Source organism: Panulirus ornatus, chromosome 10 (assembly GCF_036320965.1).
Source record: "Panulirus ornatus isolate Po-2019 chromosome 10, ASM3632096v1, whole genome shotgun sequence".
Lineage (NCBI taxonomy): Eukaryota > Metazoa > Arthropoda > Malacostraca > Decapoda > Palinuridae > Panulirus > Panulirus ornatus.
In genome coordinates, this window is record NC_092233.1 from 14,999,242 (window position 1) to 15,025,056 (window position 25,815).

Consider the following 25,815-nt stretch of genomic DNA (forward strand, 5'->3'; position numbering starts at 1 on the left):
AGGAATACTCAACAAACTTATGCCTCTGTAATTTGAACACTCACGTTTATCCCCTTTGCCTTTGTACAAAGGCACTATGCATGCATTCCGCCAATCCTCAGGCACTTCACCTTGATCCATACATACTTTGAATATCCTTACCAATCAGTCAACAACACAGTCACTCCCTTCTCACCTCTTCTCTGTTTACCAAATCATTCTCCCTGACCCTCTCACTTCACACACCACCCCAACCAAAACACCCTCATCTGCCACTCTTTCATCAAACACATTCAACAAACCTTCAAAATGGTCACTCCATCTCCCTCTCACTTCATCACTACTTGTTATTACCTCCCCATTTGCCCCCCTTCACTGATGTTCCCTTTTGTTCTCTTGTCTTACTCACGTTATTTATGCATATATGTAGACATATACACATACTTGCTTGCCTTCATCTATTCCTGTCGCTACCCAGCCCCACAGGAAACAGCATCACTACCCTCTGTTTCAGCAAGGTAGCAACAGGAAAACAGACAAAAAAGGCCACGTTTGTTCACAGTCAGTCTCTAGCTGTCATGTGTAATGCACCAAAACCATAGATCCCTATCCACATCCAGGCCCCACAGACCTTTCCATGGTTTATCCCAGATGATTGACATGCCCCGGTTCAGTTCATTGACTGCACATCGACTATAGTATACCACATCATCCCTATTCATTCTATTTCTTGCACACCTCTCACCCTCCTGGATGTTCAGGCCCAGATCGCTCAAAATCTTTTTCACACCATCCTTCCAGCCTCCAATTTGGTCTTCCACTTCTCATTGTTCCCTCCACCTCAGACACATATATCCTCTTTGTCAGTTTTTCCTCATTCCTTCTCTCCATATGTCCAAAACATTTCAACACACCCTCTTCTGGTCTTGGAACCACACTCTTTATATTTCCACACATCTCTCTTACCCTTTTATTACTTACTTGATCAAACCACATCTTACATGTTGTCCTCAACATTTCATTCCCAACGCCTCTGCACTCTTCTGTACAACTTTATCTATAGCCCATGCCTCACAACCATATAACATTTTTGGGACTACTATTTCTTCAAACAATCCATTTTTGCTTTCCAAGATAACGTTCTTTCCTTCCACACTTTCTTCATCGCTCCTAAAACCTTCGCCCCCTTCCCCACCCTGTGACTCACTTCCACTTTCATGGTTCCATTCACTGCAAAGTTTACTCCCAGATATCTGAAACACTTAATTCACTTCCTCCAATCTTTCTCCATTCAAACTTACCATACAATTAACTTGTCCCTGACCCTACTGAACCTAATAACCTTGCTCTTATTCACATTTACTCTCACCTTTCTCCTTTCACATTTTTTTTCAAACTGTCACCAACTTCTGCAGTTGCTCATACGAATCACTCCTTAGCTGTTTCTTCGGCAAACAACAACTGACTCACTTCTAAGGCCTTCTCATCCCTAACAGACTGCATACTCTCCGCTCTCTCCAATACTCTTGCATTTCCCTCCCTAACCACCCCATCCATAAACAAATTAAACAACCATGGGGACAGCACACACCCCTAGTGTAGATCGACATTTTTTGGAACCAATCACTGTCCTCTCTTCCTTCTCGTACACATGCCTTACATCCTTGGTAAGAACTTTTCACTGCTTCTAAGAACTTAACTCCTTCACCATATAGTCCTAAGACCTTTTACATAGCATCTCTATCAACCCTATCATATGCCTTCGCCAGATCCATAAATGCTCCATACAAATCCATCTGTTTTTCAAAGTATTTCTCACACACATCTTTCAAAGCAAGCACCTTATCCACACATCCTCTCTCTCTCTCTCTCTCTCTCTCTTTTTTTGCCTCTGTCTCCCGCGTTTGCGAGGTAGCGCAAGGAAACAGACGAAAGAAATGGCCCAACCCACCCCTATACACATGTATATACATACACATCCACACACGCAAATATACATACCTACACAGCTTTCCATGGTTTACCCCAGATGCTTCACATGCCCTGATTCAATCCACTGACAGCACATCAACCCCGGTATACCACATCAATCCAGTTCACTCTATTCCTTGCCCTCCTTTCACCCTCCTGCATGTTCAGGCCCCGATCACTCAAAATCTTTTTCACTCCATCTTTCCACCTCCAATTTGGTCTCTTGTTTCTCCTTGTTCCCTCCACCTCTGACACATATATCCTCTTTGTCAATCTTTCCTCACTCGTTCTCTCCATGTGTCCAAACCATTTCAACTCACCCTCATCTGCTCTCTCAACCACACTCTTTTTATTTCCACACACCCCTATTACCCTTTCATTATTTACTTGATCAAACTACCTCTCATCACATACTGTCTTCAAACATTTCCCAACACACCCCACCTCGTCTGTACAACCCTGTCTATAGCCCATGCCTTCCAACCATATAACATTGTTGGGACCACTATTCCTTCAAACATATCCGGTTTTGCTCTCTGAGATAACATTCTCACCTTCCACACATTTTTCAACGCTTTGAGATCCTTCACCCCCTCCCCCACCTTGTAACTCATTTCCACTTCCATCATTCCATCTGCTGCTAAGTTCAATTCCAGATATCTAAAACACTTACTTTCTTCAGTTTTTCTCCATTCAAACTTACCTCCCAATTAACTTGACCCTCAACCCTACTAAACCTAATAACCTTGCTCTTATTCACATTTACTCTCAACTCTCTCCTTTCACACACTTTTCCAAACTCAGTCTTGCACCCCTACCGCAAACGGACATTTCTAGGAACCAATCACTTTCCTCCCTTTCTACTTGTACATATGCCTTACATCCTTGGTAAAAAGTTTTCACTGCTTCTAGCAAGTTACCTCTCACACCATATACTCTTAAAACCTTCCACAAAACATCTTTATCAACCTTACCTTCTCCAGATCCATAAATGCTCCATACAAATCCATCTGTTTTTCTAAGTATTTCACACATACATTTTTCAAATCAAACATCTGATCCTTACATCCTATACCACTTCTGAAACCACATTGCTCTTCCCCAATTTGATGCTCTATACATACCTTTACCCTCTCAATCAATATAATTTCCCAGGAATACTCAACAAACTTATGCCTCTGTAATTTGAACACTCACGTTTATCCCCTTTGCCTTTGTACAAAGGCACTATGCATGCATTCCGCCAATCCTCAGGCACTTCACCTTGATCCATACATACTTTGAATATCCTTACCAATCAGTCAACAACACAGTCACTCCCTTCTCACCTCTTCTCTGTTTACCAAATCATTCTCCCTGACCCTCTCACTTCACACACCACCCCAACCAAAACACCCTCATCTGCCACTCTTTCATCAAACACATTCAACAAACCTTCAAAATGGTCACTCCATCTCCCTCTCACTTCATCACTACTTGTTATTACCTCCCCATTTGCCCCCCTTCACTGATGTTCCCTTTTGTTCTCTTGTCTTACTCACGTTATTTATGCATATATGTAGACATATACACATACTTGCTTGCCTTCATCTATTCCTGTCGCTACCCAGCCCCACAGGAAACAGCATCACTACCCTCTGTTTCAGCAAGGTAGCAACAGGAAAACAGACAAAAAAGGCCACGTTTGTTCACAGTCAGTCTCTAGCTGTCATGTGTAATGCACCAAAACCATAGATCCCTATCCACATCCAGGCCCCACAGACCTTTCCATGGTTTATCCCAGATGATTGACATGCCCCGGTTCAGTTCATTGACTGCACATCGACTATAGTATACCACATCATCCCTATTCATTCTATTTCTTGCACACCTCTCACCCTCCTGGATGTTCAGGCCCAGATCGCTCAAAATCTTTTTCACACCATCCTTCCAGCCTCCAATTTGGTCTTCCACTTCTCATTGTTCCCTCCACCTCAGACACATATATCCTCTTTGTCAGTTTTTCCTCATTCCTTCTCTCCATATGTCCAAAACATTTCAACACACCCTCTTCTGGTCTTGGAACCACACTCTTTATATTTCCACACATCTCTCTTACCCTTTTATTACTTACTTGATCAAACCACATCTTACATGTTGTCCTCAACATTTCATTCCCAACGCCTCTGCACTCTTCTGTACAACTTTATCTATAGCCCATGCCTCACAACCATATAACATTTTTGGGACTACTATTTCTTCAAACAATCCATTTTTGCTTTCCAAGATAACGTTCTTTCCTTCCACACTTTCTTCATCGCTCCTAAAACCTTCGCCCCCTTCCCCACCCTGTGACTCACTTCCACTTTCATGGTTCCATTCACTGCAAAGTTTACTCCCAGATATCTGAAACACTTAATTCACTTCCTCCAATCTTTCTCCATTCAAACTTACCATACAATTAACTTGTCCCTGACCCTACTGAACCTAATAACCTTGCTCTTATTCACATTTACTCTCACCTTTCTCCTTTCACATTTTTTTTCAAACTGTCACCAACTTCTGCAGTTGCTCATACGAATCACTCCTTAGCTGTTTCTTCGGCAAACAACAACTGACTCACTTCTAAGGCCTTCTCATCCCTAACAGACTGCATACTCTCCGCTCTCTCCAATACTCTTGCATTTCCCTCCCTAACCACCCCATCCATAAACAAATTAAACAACCATGGGGACAGCACACACCCCTAGTGTAGATCGACATTTTTTGGAACCAATCACTGTCCTCTCTTCCTTCTCGTACACATGCCTTACATCCTTGGTAAGAACTTTTCACTGCTTCTAAGAACTTAACTCCTTCACCATATAGTCCTAAGACCTTTTACATAGCATCTCTATCAACCCTATCATATGCCTTCGCCAGATCCATAAATGCTCCATACAAATCCATCTGTTTTTCAAAGTATTTCTCACACACATCTTTCAAAGCAAGCACCTTATCCACACATCCTCTCTCTCTCTCTCTCTCTCTCTCTCTCTCTCTCTCTCTCTCTCTCTCTCTCTCTCTCTCTCTTTTTTGCCTCTGTCTCCCGCGTTTGCGAGGTAGCGCAAGGAAACAGACGAAAGAAATGGCCCAACCCACCCCTATACACATGTATATACATACACATCCACACACGCAAATATACATACCTACACAGCTTTCCATGGTTTACCCCAGATGCTTCACATGCCCTGATTCAATCCACTGACAGCACATCAACCCCGGTATACCACATCGATCCAGTTCACTCTATTCCTTGCCCTCCTTTCACCCTCCTGCATGTTCAGGCCCCGATCACTCAAAATCTTTTTCACTCCATCTTTCCACCTCCAATTTGGTCTCCCACTTCTCCTCTTTCCCTCCACCTCCGACACATATATTCAGGCCCCATTCACTTAAAATCTTTTTCACTCTATCCTTCCACCTCCAATTTGGTCTCCTGCTTCTTGTTCTTCCCTCCACCTATGACACATATATCCTTTTTGTCAATCTTTCCTCACTCATTCTCTCCATATGGACAAACCATTTCAAACACACCCTCTTTTGCTCTCTCAACCACACTTTTTATTTCCACACATCTCCCTTACCCTTTCATTATTTACTCTATCAAACTACCTCACACCACATATTGTTCTCGAACATTTTATTTCTAATACATCCACCCTCCTCCTTACATCCCTATCTATAGCCCATGCCTCGCAACCATATAGCATTGTTGGAAGTACTATTCCTTCAAACATACCCACTTTTGCTCTCCGAGATAATGTTCTCTCCTTCCACACATTCTTCATTGCTCCCAGAGCCTTCACCCCCTACCCCACCCTGTGATTCACTTCTGCTTCCATGGTTCCATCTGCTGCTAAGTACACCCCCAGATATCTAAAACACTTTACTTCCTCCAATTTTTCTCCATCAAAGTTACATCCCAGTTAACTTGTCCTTCAACCCTACTAAACCTAATAACCTTGCTCTTATTCACATTTACTCTCAACTCTCTCCTTTCACACACTTTTCCAAAACTCAGTCACTAACCTTTGGAGTTTCTCATACGAATCAGCAACTGGAGCTGGATCATTGGCAAACAACGACTGACTCACTTCCCAGGCCTTCTTATCCCAATAGACTGCATACTCACCCCTCTCTCCAAAAATCTTGCATTTACCTCCCTAACCACCCATCCATAAACAAATTGAACAACCATGGGGACATCACACACCCCTGCCACAAACCGACATTCACTGGTAGCCAATTACTCTCTTCACTTCCTACTCATACACATGCCCTACATCCTTGGTAAAAACTTGTCACTGCTTCTAGCAACTTAATTCCCACACCATATATTCTTAAGACCTTTTACAAAGCATCTCTATCAACCTTATCATATGCCTTCTCCAGATCTATAAATGGTACATGAAAATCCATCTGTTTTTCTAAGTATTTCTCGCATATATTCTTCAAAGTAAACACCTGATCGACACATCCAATACCATCCAAACCCATCGCCTTGCCAGATTTCATATTCTATAAGACTTTCACCACCTCTTTTCTCTTCACCAATCCGCTTTCCCGACTCTCTCTTCCCACACAACTCTGACCAAAACACTCTACATCTACTACTCTATCATTAAAGACATTCAACAAACCTTCAAAATACTCAGTCCATCTGCTCCTCACTTCATCACTACCTGTAATCACTTTCCCCCTTTTTTTCCAGCCATATTGAGGGAAGGGAGCTGTTTTTCCCTGTCCACAGTGAAAGGTTTAAGGTTTGATTAGCCAGGTAGATTTTTCCAGATTAGTGCTGATCATCAAATGAGGTGAACAGTGTTTATGTTTCCAATGATAGGAAGCTGGACTATGTTATGGATTAGCAGAAAGGGAGCTTAACAAGGGTTTATTCTGAGTATTAACATGTGAGCTGGACATTTATACCAGCACTTCCCAGTAAGGTGAGAGAGGATACCATTTTACTGGTGTCTTAGGTTGTTTAAACTTAAATACCTGTTTCTGTCATCTCTGGTATTCTCATTATTGTGTATTCAGCAGAATGGCAGCTGATTTTATCACTTTGTCCCTCTACTAATGTATTTTATGCTCTTCTTTAAGTTCTTAGTTTTGTTGAATTGTAGTCCTTGAGTAATGCTTAAGCAGTGATATGGATTTGATTGTTATATCTCAAAATAAATTTGTGACATTATGTATTTTTCTTGCTTAGAAAAGTGAAATAAGTTTAGTGTGTTAAATAGTGTCCTGAGCAGACCTCTCTAATAAACTTTACTTTGTCTCTCTTCCAGCGCATCCCGCAGGCCATACACCGGATTGGCCTCAGTTTGGTAAGCGGCTGGGTAGGTTCAGGTTAATGTGTGGCCTACTGGTGGCCTAGTGTGGTCCAGTGTGACCCTGGTGTGGACTTGTGACGTGTTGTAAGCAGCACCCTCCCCCAACCACCCCACCCTAGCCTTGCCCACCAGTGACTAGTTTTGTCATCATGGCACTAATGGCACTACTTCTGCTACACCTTAACGGCTGCCTCCTATGTGACATATCCATCCCCTTACCTTCCTTCTTTCCATCTCCACAATTTGACTTTTACCTGTCCCTAATCAGTCTCTAATCTGCACATAACTTGCATCTGCTTTCCCCTACCCTTCTCCCTGTCCCTAACCTATCTTTGCTCACTTTTAACCTGTCTCCAACCTGTTCCTGATCTGTCTGCAGTATGCTCGTTACCCTGCTTCCATGTTTCCCTCTCGCCCTTAAACTCTCTCTCTTCTACTTTGTTTTTTTTTTTTTTTTTACCGGCTCCTAACCGATGTCCTACCTGCTGCTAACTCTACTGTCTGCCCCTAACCTGTCTGCTACCTGCCATTAACCTGTCTTGTACCTTCTCTCTACCTGGCTCCCACCTGACCCTAACTTTCCCCATGTCTCCTACCTGTCCAACCAGTCTCCTGTCTGTTTCATACCATCTGCCCTAACTCATCTATGCACCATCATAATTATCTGTACCTACTTCTCATCAGTTCTTTCTAACTCCCGCTTATCTCCTTCCTGCCTTGTAAACAGTCTTGTTTGCCTTGTACCAGTCTTCTTCTTGCACCTGATCATGTCTGTAGCTTGTTTCCTTTGGCTTGTTCTTTACATGTATCCATCTTCTCGTATCTCCATCTTGCTGACTTTGTCTCACACCTACTTCTCAAATGCTTCTCGCATGTCCCCATCCTTCTCTACTTACCTGCTCTGTGTCTTCTTACTGCTTGACCCCTACAATACTCTTGTCTATCCATGTTCTGAATTTCTTGCCTATTTGCCCATCTCCAGTCTTCCTTATAGTCATTGCCCTACTTACGCTTAACCTTGCCCCTGTCTGTTTCATGTCAACCTTTTGCTTTCCTCGTACTTGTTCCCTACCTTTCTTTACCTCTTTCCTTAGCCTTTCCCCTACTTATTCCTTTTCCTTCCCCTGCTTAACTTTTGTATGCCCTGCAAGTGACATGTATCTGTTCTTTTTTCTTCACTTGCCAGTACCTTCCATTACTCCTTCTCTTCTCCCTTACTCTCCCCTCACCAACCAAAAAATACATAGGATGGCATCCTAGCTCTTCTAGGCCTTTTCACAAGTCAATGGGTTTTACTTATTTTGGGAAGTGTGTTAACCAAATAATGCTGAGTATAGCTTCGATAGTTTTGTTCATAACACTGCTTTAGTTTTCATTTATAAAAGCTCTGACAAGCAGCACATATAGGCAGATAGCAGATAATGCCTTGCCTTACTGTTTGCCCAAAAGCGTGAAGACCTTTGTGTCTGTCCACCTATGGGATGTCCTTAACAGCCAGAGAGGTGTGTGCTATATGAGGTGGTGACTCTGTATATTCTGGCTTAACATCCCCACCCTCCACACTTTTCCCCAAGCACCTAGTGTGGCCGTTGATGTGTGTATACCGTGTAATGTCTCGTGGCCCATGTAGCCAAACCTGCCTTGTGCTACTGTATACCATCTGCTTACTATTTAGCCTCCAGTTAACACATGTTGAATTGCCAGTTGTGACCTGTCTGCTTATCATGTAGCCACCAGCTGACTCATATGGAGCTGGCATCCATGCCTTGTCTGCTTATCATATAACTTCCGATTAACACATTTTGAGCTTGACAGTGATTTCATTGGTGTTGCTTTCCAAGTCTGGATGTCACAATTTCATGTTAATGTTATAAGATGATACTGAGATGATGTTTTATGCTAGGTTGATAGGTAAGACTAGGCAATATGAATGTTGTGGTCTCTTCCCTCCATATGTTTGTTCTTCCCCTTCCAACCTTCCTTCATCATCCCACCCCACTCACCTTTCTGCTTGCTCACCCATCTTCCTCCCCCTTGCCCTCTTCCCTTCTTCTTTCCAGCTTCCTGCCTACTCTACTTTCATCACTTGCCCCACTCTCCAACTTCTTTTTTTTTAACTCCTTAACTATACTCATCGCTTCTTGCTACCAATCTTCCCACCTTTCTTTTTCTCCTGCATATTTCTTCTCCAATCATTTTCAACCACATATTCTCTTTAGTCTTCATTGTTTCATGTACCCTTACTTCTTACTTGTTCCATCCCATATCTGTCTTTAAACTTTGCTTCTTTCCTTTAGAAACTCATATGTTTCTTCTTAGTTTAGACCATCTTTCTCTTCCCCTGAAATTATCTTTCTCCTCACCCCTTTCTGTGCTCCACTCCTTTTCTCTTTCTTAACATTGCCACATTTCTTTACTTGTTTGCCTACTCCTTATACCAGCCTATTTGCGCTGCCATGTAGTTAAGTTTGGGCAAGGCTGCATCACTTGAAATCTTCACATCATCATCATCAGTTGTTATTACTTCCTCTCCTCTGGCTCTTCGACTCATCACCTGTCTCTGCATGTGCAGAATATGTCCACTTCATGTGCTGGAGGGTAGATCAATCTGAAACATCATAACCACTGAGAAAATTATGATTGTCACTGCTGAAGTCTCAAGCTCACATATGACTCATAATATCAGTGTGGTTTTCAAGAAATGACTGCTTCCTGTTCTAGTGAAATTTTAGCCTAACCACTGAAGTGTAAATTTCATTCTTTTATCAGGATCTTAAAAGGGATGTTTAACAATATGTGATCTTTATAGTTCTTAGAGTAGACCTAGTTGTCAAATGATGCAATGATATTACAAGTTTTGTAGACTTTTATACTTGCTGAAGGCATGCTTGTGCAACAATCATAGTGGATTTTCTGTATAAGACAGATTTGGTGCAATTTTTTTTATCATGAGGGAAAGTTTCAAATAACACATCTTGTGTGTTTGTATGAGTTATATGGTCAACCTATTTTGTCCATTTTCATTAAAGGTATGGTTCCATGAAAAGTATCAGTTTAGAGATAGGAGGCTGAGTTGTGTATATTTTGTGCTTAATAGAAATTTGGATAATGCTTTTATATTCTGACTTATTACTGTCTTGGTTACATGGTAATGTTGACAGTTTCCCCTGTTCTTTTATTGACAGTTTAGGATCCTTAGTAGCTCATGGATCTGGATCACAAATAGAATTATGAATATTAATATCATTGCCTGCTACACTTGTAGTGATTCAGCATAACACCTCATGTGTTAGGCAATGGTCTTATACCTAGAATGATAATTTGTAGTGAGATCACTAAAGTCATTACTCTGGATAGCCATCACAATTAATATGAGTCAATTATATGTTCATATGCAACATCAAGCAGGAACTGTTCACTGGTTACATTTTTCATGCTGGGCAATAACCATCTTGTCTTTAATTTTGAGAAAGGGCTAAACAATCCAGTGTCATGGTCAGAAGAGAAGTTAAAGGATATTCTTGCTGCAGTCTTGTTATATGACTTGGATTATTATTTTAAAGGGCACTATGAAGTAGTTCATCAGCTCCTTGGACCAGCCTCCCAGCTCAAGTAAGCATCAGCTTAAATCCCCCTTCCACCAGCTTCTTCATGAATCTGATTATTCATGCTAAGCTGAAGGCTATGTGATAAGCCTGACAAAGGTCAGGGGCTGAGCCAACAGGAGCTTCCTTGGCATGTAGTACTATTCCAGGCAGATGGTGGCTTCCTTGGCATGAGGCAGTTATTTGACAAGTAGTAGCTTGGCTTATCCCAGGTTTATCAGTTAGTCTGTACCTCACCCTTAGTCCCAACTGCAGTTTATCTCAGGCAGAAGGCCAGCCTTTATTCTTAAAACCTTTTGCTGTTAACTAACCCATGATACAAGAACAGCCTCTCTCCCTGTTCAGGCCCCATCAACAGGTTGCATTTCTTTCCAACCCAGATGCAACCTGTTCCAATGGCGAAGACCATTCTTAACTCGGACCCCTGCTCTAGCCTTTCCTATACAAGAAAACCTGCTGCAGCCTAGCCCAGATAGACCAAAACACATTCCTCTGTGTGCATGGTGCAGTATAGCAGATAGTAGAAATGTGCCTGTTCCCTTCTGGCCTTTGCAGCAGCTAAGCACAGGTAGAAGAGTAGCCTGTACCATTCTGTCTGTCACTGGAACAGCCTGATTTGAGGAGAAGACCAGAATATACCCATAATCTCATGCTACAGCCTATAAGACAAATCAACCCCTCCAGCCCTTACTACATCTGAGCCATTTATGAAGGACTATCCCACAGCATCTCCACCCACTCCTGATGCAATTTGTTCATTGCTTCTGCCTTAGGCTTCCGTTATTATTACTTCTTTTCTGTTAGGTCTTTGGTGTTGCCTGTAAAGGTGTTTTAGATTGGGACCATGGTTACCAAAGTAATTTCTTAGGGGTCTCTCTTGAGTACCAGGTTGTTGGTTAGAGTTTCTAAATCTGTCAGGGTCTGCATCTTTATTCATTTGGAGGCAGTTACATATTTTTAGTTCTCTCCAGGGTTAATGTAATGTGAGCTATGAGAAAATCTCCCAGGTCTCTAGGGGTTAAAAGACTACAACTCTCTACCTTCTGGTGAGGTTAATACCTCTTGCCCATTGCTAATCAGCCACACAGTATTATTGGTAATAGCTCTCTTCAGGAACATCTTACCCTCCAATCAGCTATCACTACTCGGTGATGACATCTTTGTACTCTCAACTGTCAGGCTGAGCCAGGCTGATCACCATATGATTCTCAGGATCTTCAAGCATGTTAGATCTATACATAATTTCTTGTTTTTGTCAGACACCCATCTGGAGGGGACTTATAACTGTGGAGTCTTCAGATTGCTTCTGAACAAGTTGGTAAGGTCTTCAAGGAATTCATTTGGTGTTTATCTCTATGTCAGCTGGTCCCAGTCATGTGATAGTTCAGAGCCAAAACGAATTACTATCTCTCAACCTCACCAGTTACCAAAGGCAAATATTCTTGGCTTATGCTAGGCTGTGAATATATATATATATATATATATATATATATATATATATATATATATATATATATATATATATATATATATATTTTTTTTTTTTTTTTTTTTTTCAAACTATTCGCCATTTCCCGCGTTAGCGAGGTAGCGTTAAGAACTGAGGACTGGGCCATTGAGGGAATATCCTCACCTGGCCCCCTTCTCTGTTCCTTCTTTTGGAAAATAAAAAAAAATTGAGAGGGGAGGATTTCCAGCCCCCCGCTCCCTCCCCTTTTAGTCGCCTTCTACGACACGCAGGGAATACGTGGGAAGTATTTTTTTTTTTTTGCTTTGTCACTGTCTCCCACGTTTGCGAGGTAGCGCAAGGAAACAGACGAAAGAAATGGCCCAACCCACCCCCATACACATGCCTTGATTCAATCCACTGACAGCACGTCAACCCCGGTATACCACATCGCTCCAATTCACTCTATTCTTTGCCCTCCTTTCACCCTCCTGCATGTTCAGGCCCCGATCACACAAAATCTTTTTCACTCCATCTTTCCACCTCCAATTTGGTCTCCCTCTTCTCCTCGTTCCCTCCACCTCCGACACATATATCCTCTTGGTCAATCTTTCCTCACTCATTCTCTCCATGTGACCAAACCATTTCAAAACACCCTCTTCTGCTCTCTCAACCACGCTCTCTTTATTTCCACACATCTCTCTTACCCTTACGTTACTTACTCAATCAAACCACCTCACACCACACATTGTCCTCAAACATCCCATTTCCAGCACATTCATCCTCCTGCGCACAATTCTATCCATAGTCCACGCCTCGCAACCATACAACATTGTTGGAACCACTATTCCTTCAAACATACCCATTTCTGCTTTCCGAGATAATGTTCTCGACTTCCACACATTCTTCAAGGCTCCCAGGATTTTCGCCCCCTCCCCCACCCTATGATCCACTTCCGCTTCCATGGTTCCATCTGCTGCCAGATCCACTCCCAGATATCTAAAACACTTCACTTCCTCCAGTTTTTCTCCATTCAAACTCACCTCCCAATTGAATTGACCCTCAACCCTACTGTACCTAATAACCTTGCTCTTATTCACATTTACTCTTAACTTTCTTCTTTCACACACTTTACCAAACTCAGTCACCAGCTTCTGCAGTTTCTCACATCAATCAGCCACCAGCGCTGTATCATCAGCGAACAACAACTGACTCACTTCCCAAGCTCTCTCATCCCCAACAGACTTCATACTTGCCCCTCTTTCCAAAACTCTTGCATTCACCTCCCTAACAACCCCATCCATAAACAAATTAAACAACCATGGAGACATCACACACCCCAGCCGCAAACCTACATTCACTGAGAACCAATCACTTTCCTCTCTTCCTACACGTACACATGCCTTACATCCTCAATAAAAACTTTTCACTGCTTCTAACAACTTTCCTCCCACACCATATATTCTTAATACCTTCCACAGAGCATCTCTATCAACTCTATCATATGCCTTCTCCAGATCCATAAATGCTACATACAAATCCATTTGCTTTTCTAAGTATTTCTCACATACATTCTTCAAAGCAAACACCTGATCCACACATCCTCTACCACTTCTGAAACCACACTGCTCTTCCCCAATCTGATGCTCTGTACATGCCTTCACCCTCTCAATCAATACCCTCCCATATAATTTGCCAGGAATACTCAACAAACTTATACCTCTGTAATTTGAGCACTCACTCTTATCCCCTTTGCCTTTGTACAATGGCACTATGCACGCATTCCGCCAATCCTCAGGCACCTCACCATGAGTCATACATACATTAAATAACCTTACCAACCAGTCAACAATACAGTCACCCCCTTTTTTAATAAATTCCACTGCAATACCATCCAAACCTGCTGTCTTGCCGGCTTTCATCTTCCGCAAAGCTTTTACTACCTCTTCTCTGTTTACCAACTCATTTTCCCTAACCCTCGCACTTTGCACACCACCTCGACCAAAACACCCTATATCTGCCACTCTATCATCAAACACATTCAACAAACCTTCAAAATACTCACTCCATCTCCTTCTCACATCACCACTACTTGTTATCACCTCCCCATTTGTGCCCTTCACTGAAGTTCCCATTTGCTCCCTTGTCTTACGCACTTTATTTACCTCCTTCCAGAGCATCTTTTTATTCTCCCTAAAATTTAATGATACTCTCTCACCCCAACTCTCATTTGCCCTTTTTTTTTTTTCTTCAAGCTGTTCGCCATTTCCCGCATTAGCGAGGTAGCGTTAAGAACAAAGGACTGGGCCTTTGAGGGAATATCCTCACCTGGCCCCCTTCTCTGTTCCTTTTTTTTGGAAAATTGAAAAAAACAAGAGGGAAGGATTTCCAGCTCCCCTTTTAGTCGCCTTCTATGACACTCAGGGAATGCGTGGGAAGCATTCTTTCTCCCCTATCCCCAGGGATAATATATATTTATTTATTTTATTTTATTTTTGCTTTGTCGCTGTCTCCCGCATTAGTGAGGTAGCGCAAGGAAACAGATGAAAGAATGGCCCAACCCACCCACATACACATGTATATACATACATGTCCACACACGCAAATATACATACCTATACATCTCAACATATACATATATATACACACAAAGACATATACATATATACACATGTACGTAATTCATACTGTCTGCCTTTATTCATTCCCATCGCCACCTCGCCACACATGAAATAACAACCCCCTCCCCCCTATGTGTGCAAAGTTGCGCTAGGAAAAGACAACAAAGGCCACATTCGTTCACACTCAGTCTCTAGCTGTCATGTAATAATGCACCAAAATCACAGCTCCCTTTCCACATCTAGGCCCCACAGAACTTTCCATGGTTTATCCCAGATGCTTCACATGCCCTAATTCAATCCATTGACAGCATGTCGACCCTGGTATACCACATCATTCCAATTCATTCTATTCCTTGCACGTCTTTCACCCTCCTGCATGTTCAGGCCCCGATCACTCAAAATCTTTTTCACTCCTTCTTTCCACCTCCAATTTGGTATCCCACTTCTCATTCCCTCCACCTCTGACACATATATCCTCTTTGTTAATCTTTCCTCACTCATTCTCTCAATGTGACCAAACCATTTCAAAACACCCTCTTCTGCTCTCTCAACCACACTCTTTTTATTACCACTCATCTCTCTTACCCTATTATTGCTTACTCGATCAAACCACCTCACGCCACATATTGTCCTCAAACATCTCATTTGCAGCAGATCCACCCTCCTCCGCACAACTCTATCTATAGCGCACACCTCACAACCATATAACATTGTTGGAACCCCTATTCCTTCAAACATACCCATTTTTGCTTTCCGAGAAAATGTCCTCGACTTCCACACATTTTTCAATGCTCCCAGAACTTTCGTCCCCTCCCCCACCCTATGATTCACTTCCGCTTCCATGGTTCCATCCGCTGCCAAATTCACTCCCAGATATCTAAAACACTTCACTTCCTCCACTTTTTCTCCATTCAAACTTACCTACCAATTGACTTGTCCCTCAACCCTACTGTACCTAATAACCTTGCTCTTATTCACATTTACTCTCAACTTTCTTCTTTCACACTTTTTACCAAACTCAGTCACCAGTTTCTGCAGTTTCTCACCCGAATCAGCCACCAATGCTGTATTATCAGCAAACAACAACTGACTCACTTCCCAAGCTCTCTCATCTACAACAGACTGCATACTTGCCCCTCTTTCCAAAACTCTTGCATTCACCTCCCTAACAACCCCATCCATAAACAAATTAAACAACCATGGAGACATCACACACCTCTACCACAAACCAACATTCACTGAGAACCAATCACTTTCCTCTCTTCCTACACGTACACATGCCTTACATCCTCGATAAAAACTTTTCACTGCTTCTAACAATTTGCCTCCTACACCATATATTCTTAATACTTTCCACAGAGCATCTCTATTAACTCTATCATATGCCTTCTCCAGATTCATAAATGCTAAATGCAAATCCATTTGCTTTTCTAAGTATTTCTCACCTACATTCTTCAGAGCAAACACCTGATCCACACATCCTCTACCACTTCTGAAACCACACTGCTCTTCCCCAGTCTGATGCTCTGTACATGCCTTGACCCTCTCACTCAATACCCTCCCATATAATTTCCCAGGAATACTCAACAAACTTATACCTCTGTAATTTGAGCACTCATTTTTATCCCCTTGCCTTTGTACAATGGCACTATGCAAGCATTCCGCTAATCCTCAGGCACCTCAGCATGAGTCATACATACATTAAATCACCTCACCAACCAGTCAACAATACAGTCACCCCCGTTTTTAATAAATTCCACTGCAATACCATCCAAACCCGCTGCCTTGCCGGGTTTCATCTTCCACAAAGCTTTTACTACCTCTTCTCTGTTTACCACATTGTTCTCCCTAACCCTCTCACTTTGCACACCACCTTGACCAAAACACCCTATATCTGCCATTCTATCACCAAACACATTCAACAAACCTTCAAAATACTCACTCCATCTCCTTTTCACATCACCACTACTTGTTATCACCTCCCCTTTAGCCCCCTTCACTGAAGTTCCCATTTGTTCCCTTGTCTTATGCACTTTATTTACCTCCTTCCAAAACATCTTTTTATTCTCCCTAAAATTGAATGATACTCTCTCACCCAACTCTCATTTGCCGCAGACGCTTCACATGCCCTGGTTCAATCCATTGACAGCACATCAATGGAATAACATATTTTTTTATATATTATTATACTTTGTCGCCGTCTCCCACGTTTGCGAGGTAGCGCAAGGAAACAGACGAAAGAAATGGCCCAACCCCCCCCCATACACATGTATATACATACGTCCACACACGCAAATATACATACCTACACAGCTTTCCATGGTTCACCCCAGACGCTTCACATGCCTTGATTCAATCCACTGAGAGCACGTCAACCCCGGTATACCACATCGCTCCAATTCACTCTATTCCTTGCCCTCCTTTCACCCTCCTGCATGTTCAGGCCCCGATCACACAAAATCTTTTTCACTCCATCTTTCCACCTCCAATTTGGTCTCCCTCTTCTCCTCGTTCCCTCCACCTCCGACACATATATCCTCTTGGTCAATCTTTCCTCACTCATTCTCTCCATGTGCCCAAACCACTTCAAAACACCCTCCTCTGCTCTCTCAACCATGCTCTTTTTATTTCCACACATCTCTCTTACCCTTACGTTACTCACTCGATCAAACCACCTCACACCACACATTGTCCTCAAACATCTCATTTCCAGCACATCCATCATCCTGCGCACAACTCTATCCATAGCCCACGCCTCGCAACCATACAACATTGTTGGAACCACTATTCCTATATATATATATATATATATATATATATATATATACACTAGTGTCACTCCCTTCACAATATTACTATTATCAGATACATTGTTTTTTGTTTTCTATACCAGCTGAGATGGGTTAAGAAGTGAATGCCCTAATCAGGGCTTTTTCACTGATGCTATACATACAGGTATGTATGTATGTATGTATGTGGCCAGCTTCCTGGGTGTTGCAGGAGCCCTATGAATATAGAAGGGACTCCTGGGGCAAGAAAATCCTGCAAATACAATCCCACCTTACCATGCTCAGCACTCAACTTTATGCAAAAGCACTAGATCCCTCCCACTCAAACAACTATATAACTAACTATCAATCCCAAGCAGAAATAAAAAGCTTATCCTTGCCTCAAACTTCAGTAATATTTACTCACAGATTCTCCATCCCTAACAAACATAACATTGACAAAACACGCACTTTTTTAAAAGAACCCAGCAAGCACTAAAAATCTCATCTCCTAACTCAGTTTAGATTCCACCCCATCAGAAATACATCCATCAAAAGCCACACTTCTCAGACAAACACATGTCACACTCTCTTGCTTTCTCACTGGACATCACCCTTCACTATAAACACCATTTCAGCATATTCTAAGACCCTTTATGCCTATGACATATCTACCATGAAAAGATGCTGTGCACTTATTACTTAATTTCCCTGCACTCTCAGCATGTAGATGCACACTCATCACAACATTTATGAACAGTGATCCTGACCAGTGGACATGGCCAGCTTCCTGATTGTAATAGGAACCCATAAGGGTAAAGGGACTCCTAAGGTAAGAGGTATATATATATATATATATATATATATATATATATATATATATATATATATATATATATATATATATATACTTAATATATATATATATATATATATATATATATATATATATATATATATATATATATATATATTTTTTTTTTTTTTTTTTTTTTTTTTTTTATACTTTGTCGCTGTCTCCCGCGTTTGCGAGGTAGCACAAGGAAACAGACGAAAGAAATGGCCCAACCCCCCCCCATACACATGTACATACACACGTCCACACACGCAAATATACATACCTACACAGCTTTCCATGGTTTACCCCAGACGCTTCACATGCCTTGATTCAATCCACTGACAGCACGTCAACCCCTGTATACCACATCGCTCCAATCCACTCTATTCCTTGCCCTCCTTTCACCCTCCTGCATGTTCAGGCCCCGATCACACAAAATCTGTTTCACTCCATCTTTCCACCTCCAATTTGGTCTCCCTCTTCTCCTCGTTCCCTCCACCTCCGACACATATATCCTCTTGGTCAATCTTTCCTCACTCATTCTCTCCATGTGCCCAAACCATTTCAAAACACCCTCTTCTGCTCTCTCAACCACGCTCTTTTTATTTCCACACATCTCTCTTACCCTTACGTTACTTACTCGATCAAACCACCTCACACCACACATTTTCCTCAAACATCTCATTTCCAGCACATCCATCCTCCTGCGCACATCTCTATCCATAGCCCACGCCTCGCAACCATACAACATTGTTGGAACCACTATTCCTTCAAACATACCCGTTTTTGCTTTCCGAGATAATGTTCTCGACTTCCACACATTTTTCAAGGCTCCCAAAATTTTCGCCCCCTCCCCCACCCTATGATATATATATATATATATATATATATATATATATATATATATATATATATATATATACTATTATCCCTGGGGATAGGGGAGAAAGAATACTTCCCACGTATTCCCTGCGTGTCGTAGAAGGCGACTAAAAGGGGAGGGAGCGGGGGGCTGGAAATCTTCCCCTCTCGTTTTTTTTTTTAATTTTCCAAAACAAGGAACAGAGAAGGGGGCCAGGTGAGGATATTCCCTCCAAGGCCCAGTCCTCTGTTCTTAACGCTACCTCGCTAACGCGGGAAATGGCGAATAGTTTGAAAAAAAATATATATATATATATATATATATATATATATATATATATATATATATATATATATATATATATATATATTTTTCATACTATTCGCCATTTCCCGCATTAGCGAGGTAGCATTAAGAACAGAGGACTGGGCCTTTGAGGGAATATCCTCACATGGCCCCTTCTCTGTTCCTTCTTTTGGAAAATTTAAAAAAAAGAAAATGAGAGGGGAGGATTTCCAGCCCCCCGCTCCCTTCCCTTTTAGTCGCCTTCTACGACACGCAGGGAATATGTGGGAAGTATTCTTTCTCCCCTATCCCCAGGGATGATATATATATATATATATATATATATATATATATATCTTTCTTTCTTTCTTTCATACTATTCGCCATTTCCCGCGTCAGCGAGGTAGCGTTAAGAACAAAGGAGTGGGCTTTTGAGGGAATATCCTCACCTGGCCCCCTTCTCTGTTCCTTCTTTTGGAAAATTAAAAGAAAAAAGAGAGGGGAGGATTTCCAGCCACCTGCTCCCTCCCCTTTTAGTCGCCTTCTACAACACGCAGGGAATACGTGGGAAGTATTCTTTCTCCCATATATATATATATTTATTATTATTATTATTATTATTATACTTAGTCGCTTTCTCCCATGTCAGCGAGGTAGCGCAAGGAAACAGACGAAAGTGGCACAACCCAGCCAAGTGCATATGTATATACATAAATGCCCACACATGCACATGTACATACCTATACCTTTCAATGTATACATACATAGACATTCATAGACATACACATATATTCACATGTTCATATTCATATTTGCTGCCTTCATCCATTCCCGTCACCACTCCACCATGCATGACCCCCCCCCCCCACACACACACACACACACACACAATGCAACATAACTTAACACAACACAACACAACACAACACAACACAACACAACACACACACACACACACACACACACACACACACACACAACACAACACAACACAACACAACACAACACACACATACGCACACACAACACAACACACACACACACACACACACACACACAACACACAACACACACACACACACACACACACACACACACACACACACACACACAAACACACTCACACAAGGTAGCGCTAGGAAAAGACAACAAAGGCCACATTTTTTCACACTCAGTCTCTAGCTGTCATGTGTAATGCACCGAAACCACAGCTCCCTTTCCACGTCCAGGCCCTACAAAATTGGAAAGGAGACTTGTGAAAGGAAGTACCAGGAGAGATTGAGTGTAGAAATGCAAAAGGTGAGAGCAAATGTTGTAAGGGGAGTGGGGGAGGAATGGGATGAATTTAGGGAAGCAGTGATGGCTTCCACAAAAGATGCATGTGGCATGAGAAAGGTGGAAGGTGAGCAGAATAGAGAGAATAGTGAGTGGTGGGATGATGAAGTAAGGTTGTTAGTGAAGGAGAAGAGAGATGTGTTTGGAAGATTTTTGCTGGGAAGTAGTGCAAATGACTCGGAGATGTATTAAAGAATGCAGCATGAGGTCAGGAGAAATGTGCAAGAGGTGAAAAAGAGGGTAAATGAGAGTTGGGGTATGAGAGTATCATTAAATTTTAGGGAGAATAAGGAGATGTTTTGGAAGGAGGTGAATAAAGTGCATAAGATAAGAGAACAAATGGGAACATCAGTGAAGGTCATAAGAAGTAGTAATGAAGCGAGGAGATGGAGTGAATATTTTGAAGGTTTGTTGAATGTGTTTGATGCTAGAGTGGCAGATATAGAGTGTTTTGGTTGGGATGGTATGTGAAGTGGGAGGGATCAGGGAGAATGGTTTGGTAAACAGAGAAGAGGTATTGAAAGCTTTGCAAAAGAAGAAAGCTGGCAAGGCGATGGGTTTGGATGTTATTGGAGTGGAATTTATGAAAAAATGGGGGTGACTGTGTTGTTGGTTGGTAAGGATATTCATTGTATATATGGATCATGGTGAAGTACCTGAGGATTGGCAGAATGCATGCATAGTGCCATTGTACAAAGGCAAAGGGGATAAAGGTGAGTGTTCAAAGTACAGAGGCATAAGTTTATTGGGTATTCCTGGGAAATTATATGGGAGGGTATTGATTGAGAGAGTAAAGGCATGCACAGAGCATCAGATTAGGAAGAGCAGTCTGGTTTCAGAAGTTGGTAAGGATATTCATTGTATGTATGGATTATGGTGAGGTGCCTGAGGATTGGCAGAATGCATGCATTGTGCCATTGTACAAAGGCAAAGGGGATAAAAGTGAGTGTTCAAATTACAGAGGCATAAGTTTATTGAGTATTTCTGGTAAATTATATGGGAGGGTATTGATTGAGAGGGTAAAGGCATACACAGAGCATCAGATTGGGAAGAGCAGTCTGGTTTCAGAAGTGGTAGAGAATGTGTATATCAGGTTTTTGCTTTGAAGAATGTATGAGAGAAATACTTAGAAAAACAGAATGATTTGTATGTAGCATTTATGAATCTGGAGAAGGCATGTGATAGGGTGGATAGAGATGGTTTGTGGGAGGTTTTAAGAGTTTATGGTGCTGGAGGTAAGTTGCTAGAAGCAGTAAAAAGTACTAACTATTGTTTTAAGACCACTGAAGTTCGTCCCAGTAGGGTTATTCAATTCCATACTAATAAATACCAATTTTAAATGTGCTTGAGCAAGGATAGCAATTTAGACAAAAGCCTATCCAAGCTACTACTTTACCTGATGCCATATCTGAGCTCAAATTCCTTGCCTTTTGCTGCTAAATCACATTTTCACCTTTGATATTTTTTGCTTTAGTTCTTTACGACTTCCTCCCTTAGTCTGTTAGACCAACACCCTTTTACCAAAGGTATAAGGCATGTGTACAAGTAGTATGAGTGGAAAGTAATTGGTTCCCAGGGGATGTCGGTTTACGGCAGGGGTGCATGATATCACTATGGCTGTTTAATTTGTGTATGGATGGAGTGTTTAGGGAGATCAATGCAAGAGTTTTGGAGAGAGGGGCAAATATGCAGTCTTTTGTCGATGAGAAGGCTTGGGAAGTGAGTCCAGTAGTTGTTCGCTGTTTTCACCTCTCTCCAAAACTCTTGCATCCACCTCCCTAACAACTCCATCTATAAACAAATTAAACAACCATGGAGACCTGTGACTCACGTCTGCTTCCATGCTTCCATCCACTGCTGTGTGCACTCACTCCCAGATATCTAAAATACCCCACTTTTTCTCCATTCAAACTTACATCCCAATTGACTTGTCCCTCAACTCTACTATACCTAATAACCTTGCTCTTATTCACATTTACTCTCAGCTTTCTTCTTTCACACACTTTACCAAACTCAGTCACCAGCTTCTGCAGTTTCTCACCTGAATCAGCCACCAGCGCTGTATCATCAGTGAACAACAACTGACTCACTTCCCAAGCCCTCTCATCCACAACAAACTGCATACTTGCCCCTCTCTCCAAAACTCTTGCATCCACCTCCCTAACAACTCCATCCATAAACAAATTAAACAACCATAGAGACATCATGCACCTGCCGCAAACTGACATTCACTGAGAACTAATCACTTTCCTCTCTTCCCACTAATACACATGCCTTACATCCTCGATAAAAACTTTTCACTGCTTCTAGCAACTTACCTCCCACACCATATACTCTTAATACCTTCCACAGAGCATCTCCATCAACTCTATCATATGCCTTCTATAGATCCATAAATGGTACATACAAATACATTTGTTTTTCTAAGTATTTCTCACATACAGTTTTCAAAGCAAACACATGATCCACACATCCTCTACCACTTTTGAAACCACACTGTTCTTCCCCAATATGATGATCTGTACATGCCTTCACCCTCTCAATCAATACCCTCCCATATAATTTCCCAGGAATACTCAATAAACTTGTACCTCTGTAATTTGAACACTCACCTTTATCCCCTTTGCCTTTGTACATTGGCACTATGTATGCATTCAGTCAATCCTCAGGCACTTCAACATAAGCCATACATACAATGAATATCATCACCAACCAGTCAACAACACAGTCATCTACTTTTTTAATAAATTCCACTGTAATACCCATCCAAACCCTCTGCCTTGCTGGCTTTCATCTTCCGCAAAGCTTTCACTACCTCCTCTCTGTTTACCAAATCATTCTCCCTGACCCTCTCACTTCGCACACCACCTCGACCAAAACACCCTATATCTACCACTCTATCATCTAACACATTCAACAAACCTTCAAAATACTCACTCCACCTCCTTCTCACATCACTATTACTTGTTATTACCTCCCCATTTGTTCCCATTTGTTCCCTTGTCTTATGCTCTTTATTTACCTCCTTCCAAAATGTCTTTTTATTCTCCATGAAATTTAATGATACTCTCTCACCCCAACTCTCATTTGCCCTCTTTTTCACCTTTCTCTTGACCTCCTTCCTCTTTCTTTTATACATCTCCCAGTCATTTGCACTATTTCCCTGCAAAAATTGTCAAAATGCCTCTCTCTTCTCTTTCACTAATACTCTTACTTCTTCATCCCACCACTCACTACCCTTTCTAATCTGCCCACCTCACAAGCTTCTCATGCCACAAGCATCTTTTGTGCAAGCCATCACTGCTTCCCTAAATACATCCCATTCCTTACCCACTCCCCTTACATCCTTTGCTCTCACCTTCTTCCATTCTGCACTCAGTCTCTCCTGGTACTTCCTCACACTAGTCTCCTTCCTAAGCTCACTTACTAATCGTTATCTTGTGGAGGCAAAGGTGAAGATTTGTAGAGGTTTCCAGAAAAGAAGAGAGAATCTTGGGGTGAAAAGAGTGGTGAGAGGAAGTGAGCTTGGGAAGGAGACTTGTGTGAGGATGTACCAGGAGAGACTGAGTACAGAATGGAAAATGGTGAGAACAAAGGACATAAAGGGAGTGGGGAGGAATGGGATGTATTTAGGGAAGCAGTGATGGCTTGCACAAAAGATGCTTGTGGCATGAGAAGCCTGGGAGGTGGGCAGATTAGAAAGGGTAGTGAGTGGTAGGATGAAGAAGTAAGATTATTAGTGAAAGAGAAGAGAGAGGCATTTGGACAATTTTTGCAGGGAAATAATGCAAATGACTGGGAGATGTATAAAAGAAAGAGGCAGGAGGTCAAAAGAAAAGGTGCAAGAGGTGAAAAAGAGGGCAAATGAGAGGTGGGGTGAGAGAGTATCATTAAATTTTAGGGAGAATAAAAAGATGTTTTGGAAGGAGGTAAATAAAGTGTGTAAGATGAGGGAACAAATGGGAACGTCAGTGAAGGGGGCTAATGGGGAGGTGATAACAAGTAGTGGTGATGTGAGGAGATGGAGTGAGTATTTTGAAGGTTTGTTGAATGTGTTTGATGATAGAGTGGCAGATATAGGGTGTTTTGGTCAAGGTGTTGTTCAAAGTGAGAGGGTTAGATGATTTGGTAAACAGAGAAGAGTTAGTAAAAGCTTTGCGTAAGATGAAAGCCGGCAAGGCAGCAGGTTTGGATGGTATTGCAGTGGAATTTATTAAAAACGGGGGTGACTGTATTGTTGACTGGTTGGTAAGGTTATTTAATGTATGTATGACTCATGGTGAGGTGCCTGAGGATTGGCGGAATGCTTGCATAGTGCCATTGTACAAAGGCAAAGGGGATAAAGGTGAGTGCTCAAATTACAGAGGTATTAGTTTGTTGAGTATTCCTGGTAAATTATATGGGAGGGTATTGATTGAGAGGGTGAAGGCATGTACAGAGCATCAGATTGGGGAAGAGCAGTGTGGTTTCAGAAGTGGTAGAGGATGTGTGGATCAGGTGTTTGCTTTGAAGAATGTATGTGAGAAATACTTAAAAAAGCAAATGGATTTGTATGTGGCATTAATGGATCTGGAGAAGGCATATGATAGAGTTGATAGAGATGCTGTGTGGAAGGTATTAAGAATATATGGTGTGGGAGGCAAGTTTTTAGAAGCAGTGGAAAGTTTTTATCGAGGATGTAAGGCATGTGTATGTGTAGGAAGAAAGGAAAGTGAATGTAGGTTTGCGGCAGGGGTGTGTGGTC

General features: G+C 41.8%; 1 protein-coding gene across 1 annotated transcript in view; it reads left to right on the top strand.

Annotated features, from left to right (window-relative positions):
* Positions 1-25,815, top strand: part of pHCl-1 (pH-sensitive chloride channel 1) — a 1,177,139-nt gene that overhangs the window by 690,157 nt on the left and 461,167 nt on the right. The window contains exon 10 of the mRNA XM_071665549.1: positions 7,266-7,316. Coding sequence (XP_071521650.1) covers positions 7,266-7,316 — 51 coding nt within the window. The remainder of the gene's footprint in view (positions 1-7,265; positions 7,317-25,815) is intronic.